The sequence below is a fragment of the Mytilus californianus genome, unplaced genomic scaffold (assembly GCF_021869535.1).
Source record: "Mytilus californianus isolate M0D057914Y unplaced genomic scaffold, xbMytCali1.0.p SCAF_2, whole genome shotgun sequence".
Taxonomy (NCBI): Eukaryota; Metazoa; Mollusca; class Bivalvia; order Mytilida; family Mytilidae; genus Mytilus; species Mytilus californianus.
Genome location: NW_026262668.1, coordinates 105,403,577 through 105,421,902, shown reverse-complemented (window position 1 = coordinate 105,421,902; position 18,326 = coordinate 105,403,577). Strand labels below are relative to the sequence as shown.

Here is an 18,326-nt window from a genome sequence, read left to right as displayed (position 1 = left end):
TTCTATTCTCAATTTTACTAAAAGCGTTTGAGGAACGTCATATTAGAATTTGAAATATACAGTACAATTCCTTGAATAAACACAAATTTCACTATATGTTTTATTCTATTTTAGATAAGAAAAGCAAAGACAGTAAAGGATTGCATGACAATATAATGGTGTTCTAAATGCATAAAGCATATAAACAATATGATTATAAACAATAACATATGCAATGCAATCTAGACAATAGATATGTAACATGTGTAATTATAATAAAAAAACAACAAAAAACAACAAAAAAACAACAAAAAACACACACAACAAAATAATTGCAATTAATATTATGTTGACATTGACCCAAGTGCACCAGGTGAGTTTATTTTGACTTAAATAAACAAGAGGCTTGAGTAGTTTGTGCGAACAAATCTCTATATAAAAAAAAACAAAACAAGGTATACTGCAAATAACATTGAAAAAAGGATATTATGACTAATCTGCAGTAAGCCCCAAGAGCCAATGCTTAAAGGGAAGTCCCTACTTGTACTTAATGCAGATGAGTCAAACTCCTAAATTATCTTAAAAAAAATATTTTAGAAATCATACTTTTAAGATTATAGATTCTGTGTCTAGTCAGCGAAGATCATCAAGGGACGGTGCCAGAGAATATAAAATTCTTTTTATGATCAGTGCAGGCTTAACAGAGAATCCAAACTCATGTGTAAGAGTTTAATTGAAATTAGTTATTGCAGATTATGTTTTCCTTTAATTATTAGTATCTTCTATATATTTATAAAATGCAAATAGTACATTGGGATCCTCATTATTCATTATCCAAAATAATTTGTTGTTAGTTTGTAAATATTGGAAGTTTGGACACGATTTTAATATACTTTGCATCAATTCCTCTCTTTTTAATAAATGAGTGTCACGTTTAAATAAAAAATGAACTGCATCTTCAACCTCACCAGACAAATTCGGTTTTGTCGAAGAGTACCCTGGTTTCTGCCAGATTCAATCTGCAATTTGTGAGCAGATATTCTTAATCTAATAATACATTTCCTTTGCTCAAAAAGTCGCATTATTGACAAATAATTTTCAAAACCAAAACTACACTTGAATGTTACATAAATTCGTAGTTTACCATATTTATGTATATCTAGCTGTTTTTTTCCACAATGCAGTATATATAGTATTCCTTAACAATCAGACCACAGTGTATTTTAAATGTTGAATATTTTGATGGTATATGTTTTTCTATACCTGACATTTTTCTCCATTAAAACATCAATTGATCCATACCAAGAGGGCTTTTTTGTTTCAAATAGCTTTCTAGAACAATCATGCAGCTTTTAACAAGGGAAATGAGGAACCAATATTTTCTAAACGATGCCAATATCCTAAAACATGTTTGACTATGTCATAATGCAGTGGAAAACGTCCTAATTCAGACAAAACTGCAAAATTTGTACTTTTTCTATGAACACCTAAAATATACTTGCAGAATTTAATATGTAGTTTTTCACAAAATATCCTAGAGTAAATTGTATCCACCGATATGGTTTCTTTTTTAAAACGTGCAATAAGGGATTGAAATACCCCCAAATTTCAAACCCATATAAAAGTATGGGCTTTTTGTATGGTCAAAAACATGAATTGCATTTTTTACAGTAGGATTATGCACTAAAAAAATATGTCAGCTAAAGCTAAGTGCGGTCGAACAAGAACTTTAGAAAAATGAAATGAAATGCGGAATTCGTTTCGTTATATTCACAGACGTCATTTTTATAAATTCAGACGAAAATTTACAAGTGACGTCACTGTGAAACTGACCAACCTCGAAACATTTTGATGACCCCGACAAGACCCAATTTTATTATGGAGGTGCGAGAATTTCCACCTCGATAAACCATGGAAACTGTCATCCCTTAGTAGATTACAGCTATATACATTCTTTAATTTAGGAAATATTTTACATTATGATAAATATTTACTCATAACTGGGATGTAATAAGCCTGGTTAGTGCAAAACATCGCTACCAGAGGCCGCTGAACTCCGAATGCAGATAAATCAAATATGGCAGCCGAGGACGGGGTATACCCCGCTCGCTGGGAAAATCAGTGCGATTATCAAGGTATGCGTGTGAAATTTAAAGAACCACTACCTGTGTTGTATTCATTAATGATATGGGTATGAGTCCAGCTGGCAATTTGTTCATATTCACTGATGATCGCAGTTTGTATTGATCGCAAATATCTGCATCCCCATTGTGGCTTCAACTGTTGGTGTATTTTGATATTTTCCATGCCTGTGTATTATGCTACTTGGCTAGATAAATGTCTACAATTTATAGTAATATGAATGTAAGTTCACTTGTCCATTTCAATAGGGAAGGAAATACTGTTTGGGAAGTGGTTATCATTATATTTTGTAAATGTCTTCCTCTTTGCAGTAAATTGTACAGTACCATTTGTAGACGATATAGAATTGATACACTGCTTATCTATCTGTTGGTTTTTCTTTTAACCAACAGATATATATGCTCATGGAAGTGCAGATTTATTTTAAACTGATAAATTGTTGCAGGGTAGAGATTTTTTTGGGAGGGAATTGCTACAATACACCTTATCGCTATTTGGAAATCTGTGCTGGTTGACCAGAGAATCTGTGCCGCTTGAACTAATGACACCATACAACAATCACTTATTTCCATTGTGGCGTCAGATATTTTGTAACATGATGTCAAAATTTTACGGAAACCTTTGTGATGTCCAGTAATGGCGGACAAATAGCGATAAGGCTGTATTGTAAAGAATAAGGCTGTATTTGACCTAAATTTTTGCTAAAATTAAAAAAATTTAATTTCAGAATTATCTCCCATACTTTGTTATTCTGTTTTTTCAGTCCTATGTTTTCTGTTTGGACTGCTATTTATCTTTTTGGCCATTGTGTTGTTTTCTTCAAATTACTATTTTTAATTGTCCCCATGGTATCTTCTGTCTTCCTATTATATTTAGTTGAGGAAATACAAAAGTAAAAATGGTATAGGGTCTGTTCACTCCCAAAACACATTCGTACCCTACACGATTGCCCCCACATGTTCGCCCCCTTGGTTCGTTTGCACCCTATTTTTTATTAGTCCCTTACCAACGAAGTTAAAGGGGACTTTAGGTTTGCACTCCGTCTGTCTGCCTGTCCATCCGTCAGTTCGGCAAATCAGTTTTCCACATTTTTTTTCTTCGTGCTTGAAGATATTGATTTGATATTTGGTGTATTGTTTTATCATGACAAGTTACAGATCAAGTTCGAATTTTGTTCCAGTCTGATGATTTTGTGCAGAGTTATAGTCCTTGGAATTAGAAAATTCACTCAAATAATCAGTTTTCTGCACTTTTTTTGTCATACTTGAAGATATTGATTTGATAATTGGTATATAGTTTTATCATGACAAGTTACGGATCAAGTTCGAGTTTTGTTCCGGTCTGATGATTTTGTGCAGTTATGGTCCTTGGAATTCAAAATTCACTTTATTAGATAATCAGTTTTCAACACTTTTTTGGTCATGCTTGAAGATATTGACTTGATATTTGTTATAAAGTTTACACCATTACAAGTTATAGATCAAGTTAGCATTTTGTTCCAATACAATGACTACTGTATGTACAAAAATGTATTGCCATGCAATACTCTCAGAATACTTGTTCAAATACAGTTTGAATTATTAGATGTATATATCAAAATATTAGGCACAGGACGTTTGCGCTTTTTTACCTGTACCACAATAGGACATTTGCGCTCCAAACACTATGGACATTTGTGCTTTAAATGTTGATACACCTGTATTAAATTGACCAGACGCGTTTGTGCTTTTAACCTATAGTCGTCAACCTAATTTTAAGGAGTTGTAATCATAACGTAAATAAATTCAACTTATATTTGAGGCTAATAAGTTAACATTGGCACAGTCTTAAACATAGAGTTATATACTAGTAAAGGAAAAAAATATTAATGTCACAATGGATTTTTATTATTGAACAACAGTCGGTTAATTACATTAAATTCGTTATAATGAAGAATAGGGACCTCAGTCAAAAATTGAGGAAGAGAAACTAGAATATTTATTTGAAATGTTGGCGAAATACCAGTCAGGGCAGATTACAAGAGCTAAATTTGTTCATTCCCTGAGCTTCAGATATCAAGCAAAAACTGACCTGTGATGACTATGTGTGTCTTTATGTCTTTTTAATGGTTTTTTTTAGCTATATATACATTTTTGTACATTGTAACTATATGTATGTGCTGTGAAATGACTTTTTAACACGAATGTGTTATGAAATGACAATTAAACTTTTAACCATAATGGAAATTATGACTTTAACTCTTCCGGTCCTAAGCCAGGATGAAATAGGAGGGAAGTCATAAGAAGCAAATATTGTAAAAGCGCAAATGTCTATATATAAAAAGTGCAAATGTCCTATGAAAAAGAGCAAACATCCTGCTCCGAAAATATTTATATAGAAATATTTTTGGGGTGATTAGATGATTAATTATTAAATGTTAATTTTTATGCCCCACCTACGATAGTTGTAGGGGCATTATGTTTTCTGGTCTGTGCCTCCATTCGTCCGTCCGTCTGTCCCTCTTCAGGTTAAAGTTATTGGTCAAGGTAGTTTTGGATGAAGTTGAAGTCCAATTAACTTGAGCCTTAGTACACATGTTCCCTATGATATGATCTTTCTAATTTTAATGCCAAATTAAGAGTTTTGACCCCCAGTTTCACGGTCCACTGAACATAGAAAATGATAGTGCAAGTGGGGCATCCATGTACTATGGACACATTCTTGTTTATGATTACTATTGAATGGTATTTACAAAGCTACATGTAATTTGGTATGGTTGTTTTGTGTTTGAAAATCATGATTGCTGATATAACTAGCATTTGGATGTTGGGTCCTTCATTTCTGTATTCTTTATACATGTATATTAGCACCCCATTATTCTGTACTATTATTCTTTTTTGCCTATTTTTCTCAATTTTTAGGCAGTTAAGCTGCCTTATGCGAGCACCCTAGATTTGTGTTCTACCCAATAAATGCTGAAATACGTGCCATTGTTATTATCTAGCTGGCTATTATGTTATTTATAACTAATTGGACATTTTTTTAATACTTTTATTTCTGGAATACAAAAAATATGACCAGAAAAACCTTAAATGATCGTCGAACTACCCAAAACTTTTGAAGTTGCACATAGGAAGTAGTGCTCAATAGAAATCCGTACGTAGTTTATTATCCCCTGTGCTTTTGGCTACGATGTCAAAGAACAATTGTATGAAATATTTCATCGCCGAAAATCGGTAATTACAAGTCGTTTATATTTCCCAAATGGCAAAATGCGCAGGAATATTGTTCATGTACAACAAATCTCTATGATAGAGGAAATAAAGTTATATAAGTGGGGGTAATTTCTAACTTATCTTGCCAAATAAGGTTGTTGTTATTTTATGAATGAAACGAGGTCATGAAAACAGATGTGGAAATCGACGTTGATGGGATGTTTTAAGTAATGTGGACAACTCGTCCCCGAGACAAGTCGGACCGAATCCACTCAAACCGTCTAAGAAGACAACTTTGACCGTTTGTCAGATTTACTTAGGGTTTCATAAAATATTAGACTAACATGTCTAGCGGAGCCATTTATCTTTTGTTTGTGCATTGGGGTCTATTTAGGGGTATTTTGAGGGGCCCGAAGAAGGGAGGGGTTTACTATAGAACCCTATGGGATTTTATTTTTTTAAATTTTCAAATGACTATTTCTCGAAAAACAGTAGGTGATAGACACATGCAGTCTTCAGTAATGAGAACAGGACAATACAAAAAATCAACCAAAATATAGGGTGAGTCCCTGGGGGACATCCCAACCCCCTTTAATTTGAAAATGTACTTTGATCTTGTAACCGTCGCGATCCCCACCCCTAAACAATATATATACTTGAATGGGACAATTAAAGAAATCAAATGAAAATAATTTGGGGGAGTCCCCAGTGTTGTCCCACCCCCTCCTGTTTGAGAACTTGGAAATGGTCAAGATCCCCACCCCTAAAACATATATATTCATGTATGGGACAATAAAACAAATCAAAAATGAAATATAGAGTGAGTCCCTGGGGTCACCCCACCCCCTCCTGTTTGAGAACCGTTGTAAATGGTCGAGATCCCCACCCCTAAATCATATATATTCATGTATGGGACAATATAACAAATCAAATGAAATATATGGGGAGTCCCTGGGGTCACCCCAACCCCTCCTGTTTGAGAACTTGGAAATGGTTGAGATCCCCACCCCTAAACCATATACATTCATGTATGGGACAATAAAACAAATCAAATGAAAAATAGGGGGAGTCCCTAGGGACACCCCCGCCCCTCCTGTTTGAGAACTTGTAAACAGTCAAGATCCCCACCCCTAAACCATATATATTCATGTATGGGACAATATAACAAATCAAATGAAATGTATGGGGAGTTCCTCGGGTCACCCCACCCCCTCCTGTTTGAGAACTTGGAAATGGTCGAGATCCCCACCCCTAAACCATATATATTCATGTATGGGACAATAAAACAAATCAAATGAAATATAGGGGGAGTCCATGGGGACACCCCACCCCCTCTTGTTTGAGAACTTGTAAACAGCCAAGATCCCCACCCCTAAACCATATATATTCATGTATGGGACAATATAACAAATCAAATGAAATATTTGGGGAGTCCCTGGGGTCACCCCACCCCCTCCTGTTTGAGAACTTGGAAATTGTCGAGATCCCCACCCTAAACCATATGTATTCATGTATGGGACAATATAACAAATCAAATGAAATATAGGGGAGTCCCTGGGGTCACCCCACCCCCTCCTGTTTGAGAACTTGGAAATGGTCGAGATCCCCACCCTAAACCATATGTATTCATGTATGGGACAATATAACAAATCAAATGAAATATAGGGGGAGTCCCTGGGGTCACCCCAACCCCTCCTGTTTGAGAACTTGTAAACGGTCGAGATACCCACACCTAAACCATATTAATTCCTGTTCATCATTTCAAAAAGATTTGAATGACATACAGGGTCAATCTCCTTGGTGTCACATATGCATATCACTTTACTAGACCAAACCAATATGAACTGGACTTTGCCCAATGTCAGGAGACCATGGGAATGACGAATTATGGGGGCTTTGTTTGGGAGACTTCGTAACGGCATCCTGTTACAGTTATTTCTTGTTTATTATAAAAAAAAATTGATCCAAAAAATGCGTCTAGATTATTGAATTTACTTTAATTGTTTATTAAATTATTTCTGGGCCTATAATAATTTTCATTTATGGCTCATTTTAAAGAAAACATATAAATCTTTCAAGCAGTGTAAAGCCCGAGAATGTTTGACCAACTGTTTTATAATCACCTGTCATTTTATTCCAAACTTGGTATGGAGTAACATCATGCACTTGGGGGTGAAGATGGGGGTCATTTACATTGATATATGAGTTGCTTTTGAAAACCTTGATGAAATATTAATTAATTTGCCTTAATAATCAATTCATTTAATGAACATAAATGTACAATATACGAATGTTTAATGTTTGTTCTTTCAAATCTTAAAAGAAAATTGAAGCAACATTGCCACAGTTTTCATAATTACGTTTGCCTTGGTTTTTGGTTAACTGCCTACAGCGCTTACAGTGCTTTGATTTATTTTTTGGGCCCATTTGTCTGTAGTATTGGTCCACTATTCTCTATTCTGTAAACCCCATTCAGACCCTCATGGTAATGCACCTAATAAACATGTGCTTTGTAGCCTGGTTTTTGTTTTATTCGTTGTTGTTATAGCAATTGCATTGTGACTAGTCTGATGGTATCTTCCACCTTTTTATTACAAGTCTTAGAGAGCAATTACTTGGCCTTTGATCATATTGATCATCATGACAATATTCATTATTCATTTTGTCAAAATAATTCACAAAACAAAACCTGTTTTAGAATGTCACTTTATTTTTAAACAAAAGATAAAAATTATCTTTATTTTATAGCAATACACTGACTAAAGCATGATTAAAAAATGATTTTAAACATAACTTTAAAAAGGATGCAAATGTGTAGGGTGCGATCAGACCCAGGATGTGAACATGTGGGATGCTAACGTGGATGGGAGCGAACAAGTTTTTGGGCGAACGCACACGGATCAAGTAAAAAAAAGCAGTTTATACTGAATCATGTCGTACAAAATGTAATAAATGCAGTCATGATAATCATATCTTTAAAAAAAAAAACAGAACAAAACATAGATTTTGGTAAAATTAAATAATTTTGGGGCCTGCAAAAAAAATACAACCTGTATGAATCAATTAATTTGTTTACCATTTGTACATAACTCTTATGCTTATATTTCATGTATTTACTTGGTACTTGCACGCTCATTAAGTCCGAAGTGCTCACAGAAATACTTTATCAAAATTATGCATTTTTGGCAAAAGTAAAATTAGTCATCCTAAAACCTAGGCTATACCGCTGTAATCAAAGTTTTTTTGTCTTTCAATTATACACTTGGATTTCATGAGAACCACTTCATTCTTCAATAAGCATGTCAACGAAAATGACACTTTACAGATTTGATGCCTCAGAATGTAGGTCGGCCAAAAACTAGTCATTAACAATACCTGTATAGATCGGTTTCAAAGAAAACAAGTTAGGCAAGAGTTACTTCCCTTTTGATGCCATATTGGAGTTCTATGTGCACAAATTTCTTCATACAATAGCCAAATAGACATTAGAAAAGTTTTTTTCTGAACAAATTTTATTTCTTTTAGCCTTACTTTTAAATTCATTGATCACTACAATCAATAAAAGGATTTCTTATCAGACTTGTGTGTATCGCATGTTTCAATTTGGTTAGTCAAATAAGAAAATTAACTGTTAATCCCTCCAAAATGGTGGCAAAGGGAAATAACTCAAACTCTGGTTAACTTCATTCATAATCTATCTATTGACCAGGTAAGTGTCTACTAGGTCAATGGTAAAAACCGGCAAATACTAGACATTTGATATTTTAAGTTGATATTACTAGAAAAAGCTATCTCCTACCACATTAATTTTGTATTGTCTTGAGAATATGAAAGTGTTCAACTCAGCAATAGGAATCATTATGCCCTTGCTGTAGTGGATGAGGGCATTAAGTTTTACCCTTGTCCGTCTGTACATCCGTCCGTACGTCCCAAAATTGGTTTCTGCTCTCTAACTTTAGTTTGCCTTGACCAAATGTTATGAAACTTATACACAATGCTTATTACCTCAAAACACAGATCAAGTTTGACTTTTGGTGGCGTCACGTTTACCATTCTAGAGTTATGCCCCTTTACAATGGAAAAATTGCTGAATTATTCGTTTCCGTTCTCTAACTTAAGTTTGCCTCAACCAAATGTTATGAAACTTATGCACAATGCTTATAACCACAAAACACAGATCATGGTTTGAATATGGTGGTGTCACTTATACCGTTCTAGAGTTATGCCCCTTTACAAATGGAAAAATTGCTGAATTTTTCGATTCTGTTCTCTAACTTTAGTTTGCCTCAACCAAATGTTATGAAACTTATGCACAATGCTTATTACCACAAAACACAGACTCAGTTTGAATTTTGTTGGTGTAACTATTTCTATCCACCAAAACGTGTCCAATTTACAACACCAGAATGTTTTAAAACATGAAGTGCTAATATGTCCTCTATGATGTGAATAATGTCTACAGCAGTCATAAAGGACTCAAATTAGAACATCAGGTGTTTGCTGGAGTCCAAACACAAATCAAAATCAGGAGTGCGATACAAGGACATCAATGCAAAATTACTAAGTTACAAGAATGGAATCCAAAGTGGAAACCTCGAAAAATTGCAGAGTGGTAAAATTGCAGAGATGGTGAGAAAAGTCACAGAAAGAATAATAAAAAGGAATGCGAACACATTGAAAATCTTAATGTCAGTCACAGAAAATGCTTGACAAAAGATTAAACAGTAGCCCATATGTTTTCGTCCAGAATATGCATGGATAATTTTCTTTTTGTGCACTTTAAGATGAGGTTCGGGTCCCTGTAATAATATTGACTTGATTTGTTTTCAAACAACACTGTTTGATCAATTAGAAAGAGATTAAAATAATTTATTGAGAGTAAAGGTCCTTCATACTTTCCATTTCATGCATTTTGCCTCAATTTAATATACAAGAAATTTTATTCATTTTTTAGCAGTCCTTGCATAAATCACTTATTACTTTTTATACGAACGAAAAATTTTTGCGGTCGTATATTGGTATCACATATTCGTTGTTGTCGTCGTCAGCGTCATCCGAAGACATTTGGTTTACGGACAATAACTTTAGTATAAGTAAATATAAATCTATGAAATTTAAACACAAGATTTATGACCACAAAAGGAAGGTTTGGATTGATTTTGGGGGTTATGGTCCCAACAGTTTAGGAATTAGTGGGGCAAAAGGGGGCCCAAATAAGCATTTTTCTAGTTTCCAGACAATAACTTTTGGAGCAGTGTATGGAATTGTCTGAAATTATACCACAAGTTTCCATACCACAAAGGGATGGTAAGAATGGGCTTTGGGGGGTTATGGCTCAAACCGTTTAGGAATTAGGGGCAAAAAAGGGGGATAAACAAGAGTTTCCAGGTTAATGGACAATTACTTAAGTACAAAACATAATTTAAAAGCAGTGTAGGGGAGGTAATTCAAACACAACATTGACAATGTGTTTGAACTACCTCCCTTACACTGCTTTTAAATTATGTATAAAGAAATGTTGTATTGTCTTGAGGTGATTAGCTGTCAATTTATTTTTAGAAGTTACTTTTTTAAAAATGCAAGGTAATTTAGTTTTAGCCATGCTTAGGTATGTCATTTTCTATTTTAAGACTTTTATGATGTATTTAAATGGGTTATTATGGTTGCAAACTCCATTGGAAATTTGACAATAACTATAAGTAATTATAAATCTATGATATTTCAACACAAGGTTTGAAACCTCAAAAGGAAGGTTGGGATTGATTATGGGGGTTATGGTCCCTACGGTTTAGGAATTAGGGGTAAAAAAGGGGCCCAAATAAGCATTTTTCTAGTTTCCAGACAATAACTTGTGGAACAGTGTCTGGAATTGTCTGAAATTGTATCACAAGTTTCCACAAAGGGTGGTTAGGATTGGCCTTTGGGGTTATGGCTCAGTCTGTTTATGAATTAGGGGCAAAAAAGGGGGAAAAAACAAGGGTTTCCTGATTAATGGACAATTACTTTAGCTTTGTTACTTTATGTTGGTACTTTTTGCTATTTGTTTGCTAGTATGAAATATTTTTCAGCTGTTTCTAGAAACATCAAATACTGTGATTGTCTCGCCTTGACGTAGTCAAAATGCGAGACATAGGTATGCTGTTTCCGGCGTCAGCAGCGGCATCAACAATGTATTAGTTTGTGATTAGGTCTAGTTCATGGTGAACCACTAGTGGTAGGTCAATGATATTTGGTATGCAGTTGTATTAGCATTGGCACATCTCATTACCATGGAGATTATTTGGCCCCGCCCCCTCAGTCAAGGTCTATTGACTTTGAAACTTTTCATAGTTTACATGTATTAGTTTGTGATTAGGTCAATTTATGGGGAACCACTAGTGGTAGGTCAATGATATTTGGTTTGCAGTTGTATAAGCATTGGCATATCTCATTTCCATGGAGATTATTTGGCTCCACCCCCTTAGTCATGGTCTATAGACTTTGAACATTTTGCTAAGTTAACATGTATTAGTTTGTGATTAGGTCAGTTCAAGGGGAACCATTAGTGGTAGGCCAATGTTAATTGGTGTTCAGTTGTATAAGCATTAGCACATCTCATTTCCATGGAGAATATTTGGCCCCGCCCCCTCAGTCAAGGTCTATTGACTTTGAAACTTTTCATAGTTTACATGTATTAGTTTGTGATTAGGTCAATTTATGGGGAATCACTAGTGGTAGGTAAATGATATTTGGTATGCAGTTGTATAAGCATTGGCATATCTCATTTCCATGGAGATTATTTGGCTCCACCCCCTTAGTCATGGTCTATAGACTTTGAAAAAGTTAACATGTATTAGTTTGTGATTAGGTCAGTTCAAGGGGAACCATCAGTGGTAGGCCAATGTTAATTGGTGTTCAGTTGTATAAGCATTAGCACATCTCATTTCCATGGAGAATATTTGGCCCGCCCCCTCAGTCATGGTCTATTTACTTTCAAACTTTTGCTTAGTTTACATGTATTAGTTTGTTATTAGATCAGTTTAGATGAACTGCTAATGTTAAGTCAATAATATTTGGTATGCAAATTTATTGGCATTTGCAAGTATTGTTTCCATGGAGATTATATAGTCCCACCCCTGATCATGGTTCATTGACTTTGAAACTTTTACATAGTTTACAAGTTAATGTTTGTGTTTAGGTTTGTTTAAAGGGAACAACTTATAATAAGTCAATGGTATTTGGTATGCAGTTGTTTTAGCATTGACACATCTCATTCCATGGAGATTGTTTAGCCATGTACCTTCAGTCATGGTTCATCGACTTTGAATATTTGCATAACTTACATGTTAAAGTATTGCTATTTAAATTTCAACATTTGCATTATCAAAATTACAAAAAGGCGAGACATATCTCTGTGATAACAGTTTATTTGTTATTATTTTGAATATTATTATAGATATATATAAACTGTAAGCAGCAATAATGTTCAGCAAAGTAAGATCTACAAAAAAGTTAATATGACCATAATTATCAATTGACCCCTTAAGGAGTTATTGCCCTTTAAAGACAATTTTACACAATTTGTTCATCAAGTTTGCTAACATTTTAAAATCTTCTCCTCTGAAACTACTAGGCCAATTACCTTCAAAATTTAAATAAATGGTGCTTAGGGTATCTTGTTTATAAATTGTATCTGAAGTTTGTATCCAATCGACAAACATGGCCTCCATGGCTAAAAATAGAACATAAGGGTCAAATGCACTTTTTGGCTTATATCTCAAAAACTAAATCTTTTAGAGCAAATGTGACATGGAGTAAAATTGTTTAATTGGTCAAGATCTATCGGCCCTGAAATTAACAGATGAATCGAACAACTCATTGTTGGGTTGCTGCCACCGAATTGGTAGTTTTAACAAAATTTTGCAGTTTTTATACGACCGCAAAAAAATTTTTGTGGTCGTATATTGGGATGACGTTGGTGTCGTCGTCGTCCGAAGACGCATTAGTTTTCGCACTCTAACTTTAGTTTAAGTGAATGGATCTCTATGAAATTTTACCATAAGGTTCAATACAACAAAAGGAAGGTGGGGATTGATTTTGGGGGTTATGGTACCAACAGTTAAGGAATTAGGGGCCAAAAAGGGGCCAAAAATAAGCATTTTCTAGTTTCCAGACAATAACTGTGGAACGGTGTATGGATCTCTCTGAAATTATACTACAAGTTTCCATACCACAAAGGATTGGTTAGGATTTGCTTTGGGGGGTTATGGCTCAAACCGTTTAAGAATTAGGGGCAAAAAAGGGGGAAAACAAGGTTGTCCTGGTTAATGGACAAATACTTTAGTACAAAACATAATTTAAAGCAGTGTAAGGGAGATAAATCAAATACATCATTGAAATTATCTCCCTTACACTGCTTTTAAATTATGTACAAAGTAATGGTTAATGAACAATTAAGATAATTTAAAAGAGTGTAAGGGAGGTAATCCAAATACCATGTTTTGGTTACTTCCCTTACACTGCTTTTAAATTATGTTTAAAGAAATGCATATTTATAAAGGAAGACCAGTAAAAATATCTGCAAATGTTGCATCTTTTTTTTTTACAAAAAAATCCATATGAAAGATTTGACACTATATTTTAAATTCTATTATAAAATAGATTAAGTTAGCACTATGGTAAATTATGGTTTGGGGGAAAAAAGGGGGGGGGGGGGTAAAAAGAAATTGTGGGGGGTCAATTTTTTCTCATTTCACATTTCAGAAATTAAAAAGAATTATTCTTTAAATATTATTTTTTTTTCAAATTTCAAATATTGAAAAATTTCAAGAAGTAATCTTTAATTGCACAGTATGGCGCATTAGATTTTTAAAATCTTTGACCACATTTATTTATTTGTTATGCCGAATCTAACCGTGTATTTAGATTTTTAATTTTGGATCCAGTTTTCAAATTGGTCTTCATTAAGGTCCAAAGGGTCCAAAATTAAACTTTGTTTGATTTTAACAAAAATTGAATATATGGGGTTCTTTGATATGCTGAATCTAAACATGTATTTAGATTTTAGATTTTTGGCCCAGTTTTCAAGTTGGTCCAAACTGGGGTCCAAAATTAAACTTTGTTTGATTTCAACAAAAATTGAATATATGGGGTTCTTTGATATGCTGAATCTTACCATGTATTTAGATTTTTTATTTGTGGGCCCGCTATCAAATTGGTTCATATTGAGGTCAAAAGGGTCCAAAATTAAACTTTGTTTGATTTCATCAAAAATTTAATTATTGGGGTTCTTTGATATGCCAAATCTAACCGTGTATTTAGATTTTTAATTTTGGGTCCCGTTTTTTAAATTGGTCTACATTAAGGTCCAAAGGGTCCAAAATTAAACTTAGTTTGATTTTGACAAAAATTGAATTTTTGGGATTCTTTGATATGCTGAATCTTAACATGTGTTTAGATTTTTGATTATGAGCCCAGTTTTCAAGTTGGTCCAAGTTGGGGTCCAACAAAATTAATTTTGTTTGATTTCAACAAAAATTGAATATATGGGGTTCTTTGATATGCTGAATCTAAACATGTATTTAGATTTTAGATTTTTGGCCAAGTTTTCAAGTTAGTCCAAATTGGGGTCCAAAATTAAACTTTGTTTGATTTCAACAAAAATTGAATATATGGGGTTCATTGGTATGTTGAATCTTACCTTGTATTTAGATTTTTTATTTGTGGGCCCGCTATCAAATTGGTTCATATTGAGGTCAAAAGGGTCCAAAATCAAACTTTGTTTGATTTCATCAAAAATTGAATTATTGGGGTTCTTTGATATGCCAAATCTAACCGTGTTTTTAGATTTTTAATTTTGGGTCCGGTTTTTTAAATTGGTCTACATTAAGGTCCAAAGGGTCCAAAATTAAACTTAGTTTGATTTTAACAAAAAATGAATTCTTGGGGTACTTTGATATGCTGAATCTAAACATGTGTTTAGATTTTTGATTATGGGACCAGTTTTCAAGTTTGTCCAAGTTGGGGTCCAAAATTAAACTTTGTTTGATTTCAACAAAAATTGAATATATGGGGTTCTTTGATATGCTGAATCTAACCATGTATTTTGATTTTGGACATTGGACCATTATAGGTAAATTAAAAAAATTGAAGTTCTTAGACCACATTCTTTCTGTGTCAGAAACCTATGCTGTGTCAAATATTTAATCACAATCCAAATTCAGAGCTGTATCAAGCTTGAATGTTGTGTCCATACTTGCCCCAACTGTTCAGGGTTCGACCTCTGCGGTCGTATCAAGCTGCGCCCAGCGAAGCATTTTATTTGTTATTATTTTGAATATTATTATAGATATATATAAACTGTAAGCAGCAATAATGTTCAGCAAAGTAAGATCTACAAAAGAGTTAATATGACCAAAATTGTCAATTGACCCCTTAAGGAGTTATTGCCCTTTAAAGACAATTTTACACAATTTGTTTATCAAGTTTGCTAACATTTAAAAATCTTCTCCTCTGAAATACAGGTGAGCGATTCAGGCTCTTGAGAGCCTCTTGTTTTTTTGCATTAGAGTTACCTCCCTTACAAACATTGTTTGATTTCAACTAGAATTAAATTTTTGGTTTTTATACGACTGCAAAAAAAATTTTGGGATCGTATAAAGGTATGATGTTGTCATCGTTGTCTGCGTCGTCGTCCGAAGACACATTGGTTTCCGGACAATAACTTTAGTTTAAGTAAATGGATCTCTATGAAATTTTTTGATAAGGTTCAATACCACAAAAGGAAGTTTGGGATTGATTTTGGGGATGATGGTCCCAACCGTTTAGGAATTAGGGGCCCAAACCAAGCATTTTTCTAGTTTCAGGATAATAACTTGTGTATAAGTATTTCGATTGCTCTGAAATTGTACCACAATGTTTAATACCACAAGTAGAAGGTTGGGATACATTTTAGGGGTTATGGGGCCAACAGTTTAGGAACTGAGGGCCAAGAAGGGGCCAAAAACAAGCATTTTTCTAGTTTCCAGACAATAACATGTGTGTAAGTGTATGCATCTCTCTGACATTGTAACTTAAGGTTCCATATTACAAAGGGAAGGCTGGGATTGAGTTTGGGGTTAATTGCCCCAAACACGTATGAATTAGGGGCCAAAAAAGGGCCAAAAACAAGCATTTTTTAGTTTCCAGACAATAACTTGTGTGTAGGTGTATGGATCTCTCTGAAATTGTACTACAAGGTTCCATACTTCAAAGGAAAGGCTGGGATTGAGTTTTGGGGTTATTGCTCCGAGGGGGGTTTCAAAAAGTTGGGGGGGGGGGGGGATTTTTTTAAGGGATTCATAGTTTTTTTTGAAAATTTTGAAAATTTTGAATTTTTGAAAAGTTTCAAGAAGAAATCTTCAATTGCACAGTATTGCGCAATGGATTTATAAGATCTTTGACCACATGTATTATGTGTCAGAAACCTATAATTTGTCAAAAATTTGATCACAATCCAAATTCAGACAGTATCAAGCTTGAATATTGTGTCCAAATTTGCCCCAACTGTTCAGGGTTCGACCTCCGCAGTCGTATCAGGCTGCGCTCAGCGAAGCATTTTATTTTTTATTTGCTGAATCTAACCATGTTGTTAAATTTTAGATATAGGACCATTCTAGGTAAATTAAATGTCCCATTTCAAATTGTTAAGATCTTTGAACACATTTATTTTGTGTCAGAAACCTGTATTGTGTCAAAAAATTTGATCACAATCCAAATTCAGACAGTATCAAGCTTGAATATTTGTGTCCAAACTTGCCCCAACTATTCAGGGTTCAACCTCTGCGGTCGTATCAGGCTGCGCTCAGCGAAGCATTTTGTTTTCTGGATGTAAATTAAATGAGGGCTCTTGTTCAAATACATTGTTTTGTAAGTAATTAAACCTTCACGCCTTTCAAATGTTACAGCCAGGTGATAGGTAAGGCCAGGTAATTTAGTCACCTTTGATTATATTTACTTGTGAAAATCTTGAATTTTCAAGAAAAAAAAAGTTGTGAGTTTTACATGTTGAAATAATTAATATAGAAATTTATATATCTTCAGTATGCAATAAGGTAACAAGAGTGCAATTACACTGTATTCGTAATGTATTTTTCATAGGATACTAGTGGTGTCTCATATTTTATTTCTTGAAGGCTACAAAAACTAGAAAAAAATTGGTAGCAATTCCTGTTACTAGAAATATCCCAGTTGTTTCACAGCCAAAAAAATATGGATGGTCATGCAGCAAAAGTTGACTTATAATGCTGTTGAAGAACACCGTCTATTTTTTTTTGCTTATTGAAATATATGTTTGTTTACAGTCATGACAGTTACCCGACCATTCCAAATTTTGAGCGCCGACCCTAAGTCATTTTATTTCCGTTGTAAAATGAAAAATTTACTGATCACGTGTCAAAAGTGATGTTAAAGTTGTCAATGAAATAAATCAATTGCCTGATATATCTTAATGTTCACAATCGTGAATATGACAGCTGTTTAAAGGAAACTCACGACTCCTGTGATGAAATAAACACTTTGTTGCCATTTTTTTCCAACCAATAACCAAGGGAAATAATCCAAACATTAAAAATATAGGTAAACTCAGCCCATGCACAACTCGTACCAAGGCAAGACGTACCGCACGACTCAAAATCATGTCGCAAGAAATAAAATGGAAATACCGCCCTATTTACCCTATATTTTTTTAATGATGTACAAATGTAACCTTAGACATATATTTTTTTTTTGGCCTAACCATATTGGACCCCTATGGACTTATATTGATTAGTAATTATACTGCTTTTCCCCCTTCTTTCCTTCTGTCCAACCCATGAATGTTCAGTGATTTATCTCAGGAACTACAATTCAGAGCTTTATTAGATTTGGTTTCAAGCTACATGTGAGAATGCTTTACCATGTGACACTTTCTCACATTGACAATCAGTACTCATCAACTCCTTGCATGTAGACCAAATACTTATATATTCTTATACAATAATGGCCATGTATGAA

The 18,326-nt window shown here is 34.0% G+C and overlaps 1 protein-coding gene across 1 annotated transcript in view; it reads left to right on the top strand.

Moving 5' to 3' along the window:
• Positions 1 to 1,814: 1,814 nt before the first annotated feature.
• LOC127728505 (mediator of RNA polymerase II transcription subunit 1-like) overlaps positions 1,815 to 18,326 on the top strand; it is a 99,244-nt gene continuing 82,732 nt past the window's right edge. Inside the window, exon 1 of the mRNA XM_052235889.1 lies at positions 1,815 to 2,114. Coding sequence (XP_052091849.1) covers positions 2,057 to 2,114 — 58 coding nt within the window. The 5' untranslated portion in view covers positions 1,815 to 2,056. The remainder of the gene's footprint in view (positions 2,115 to 18,326) is intronic.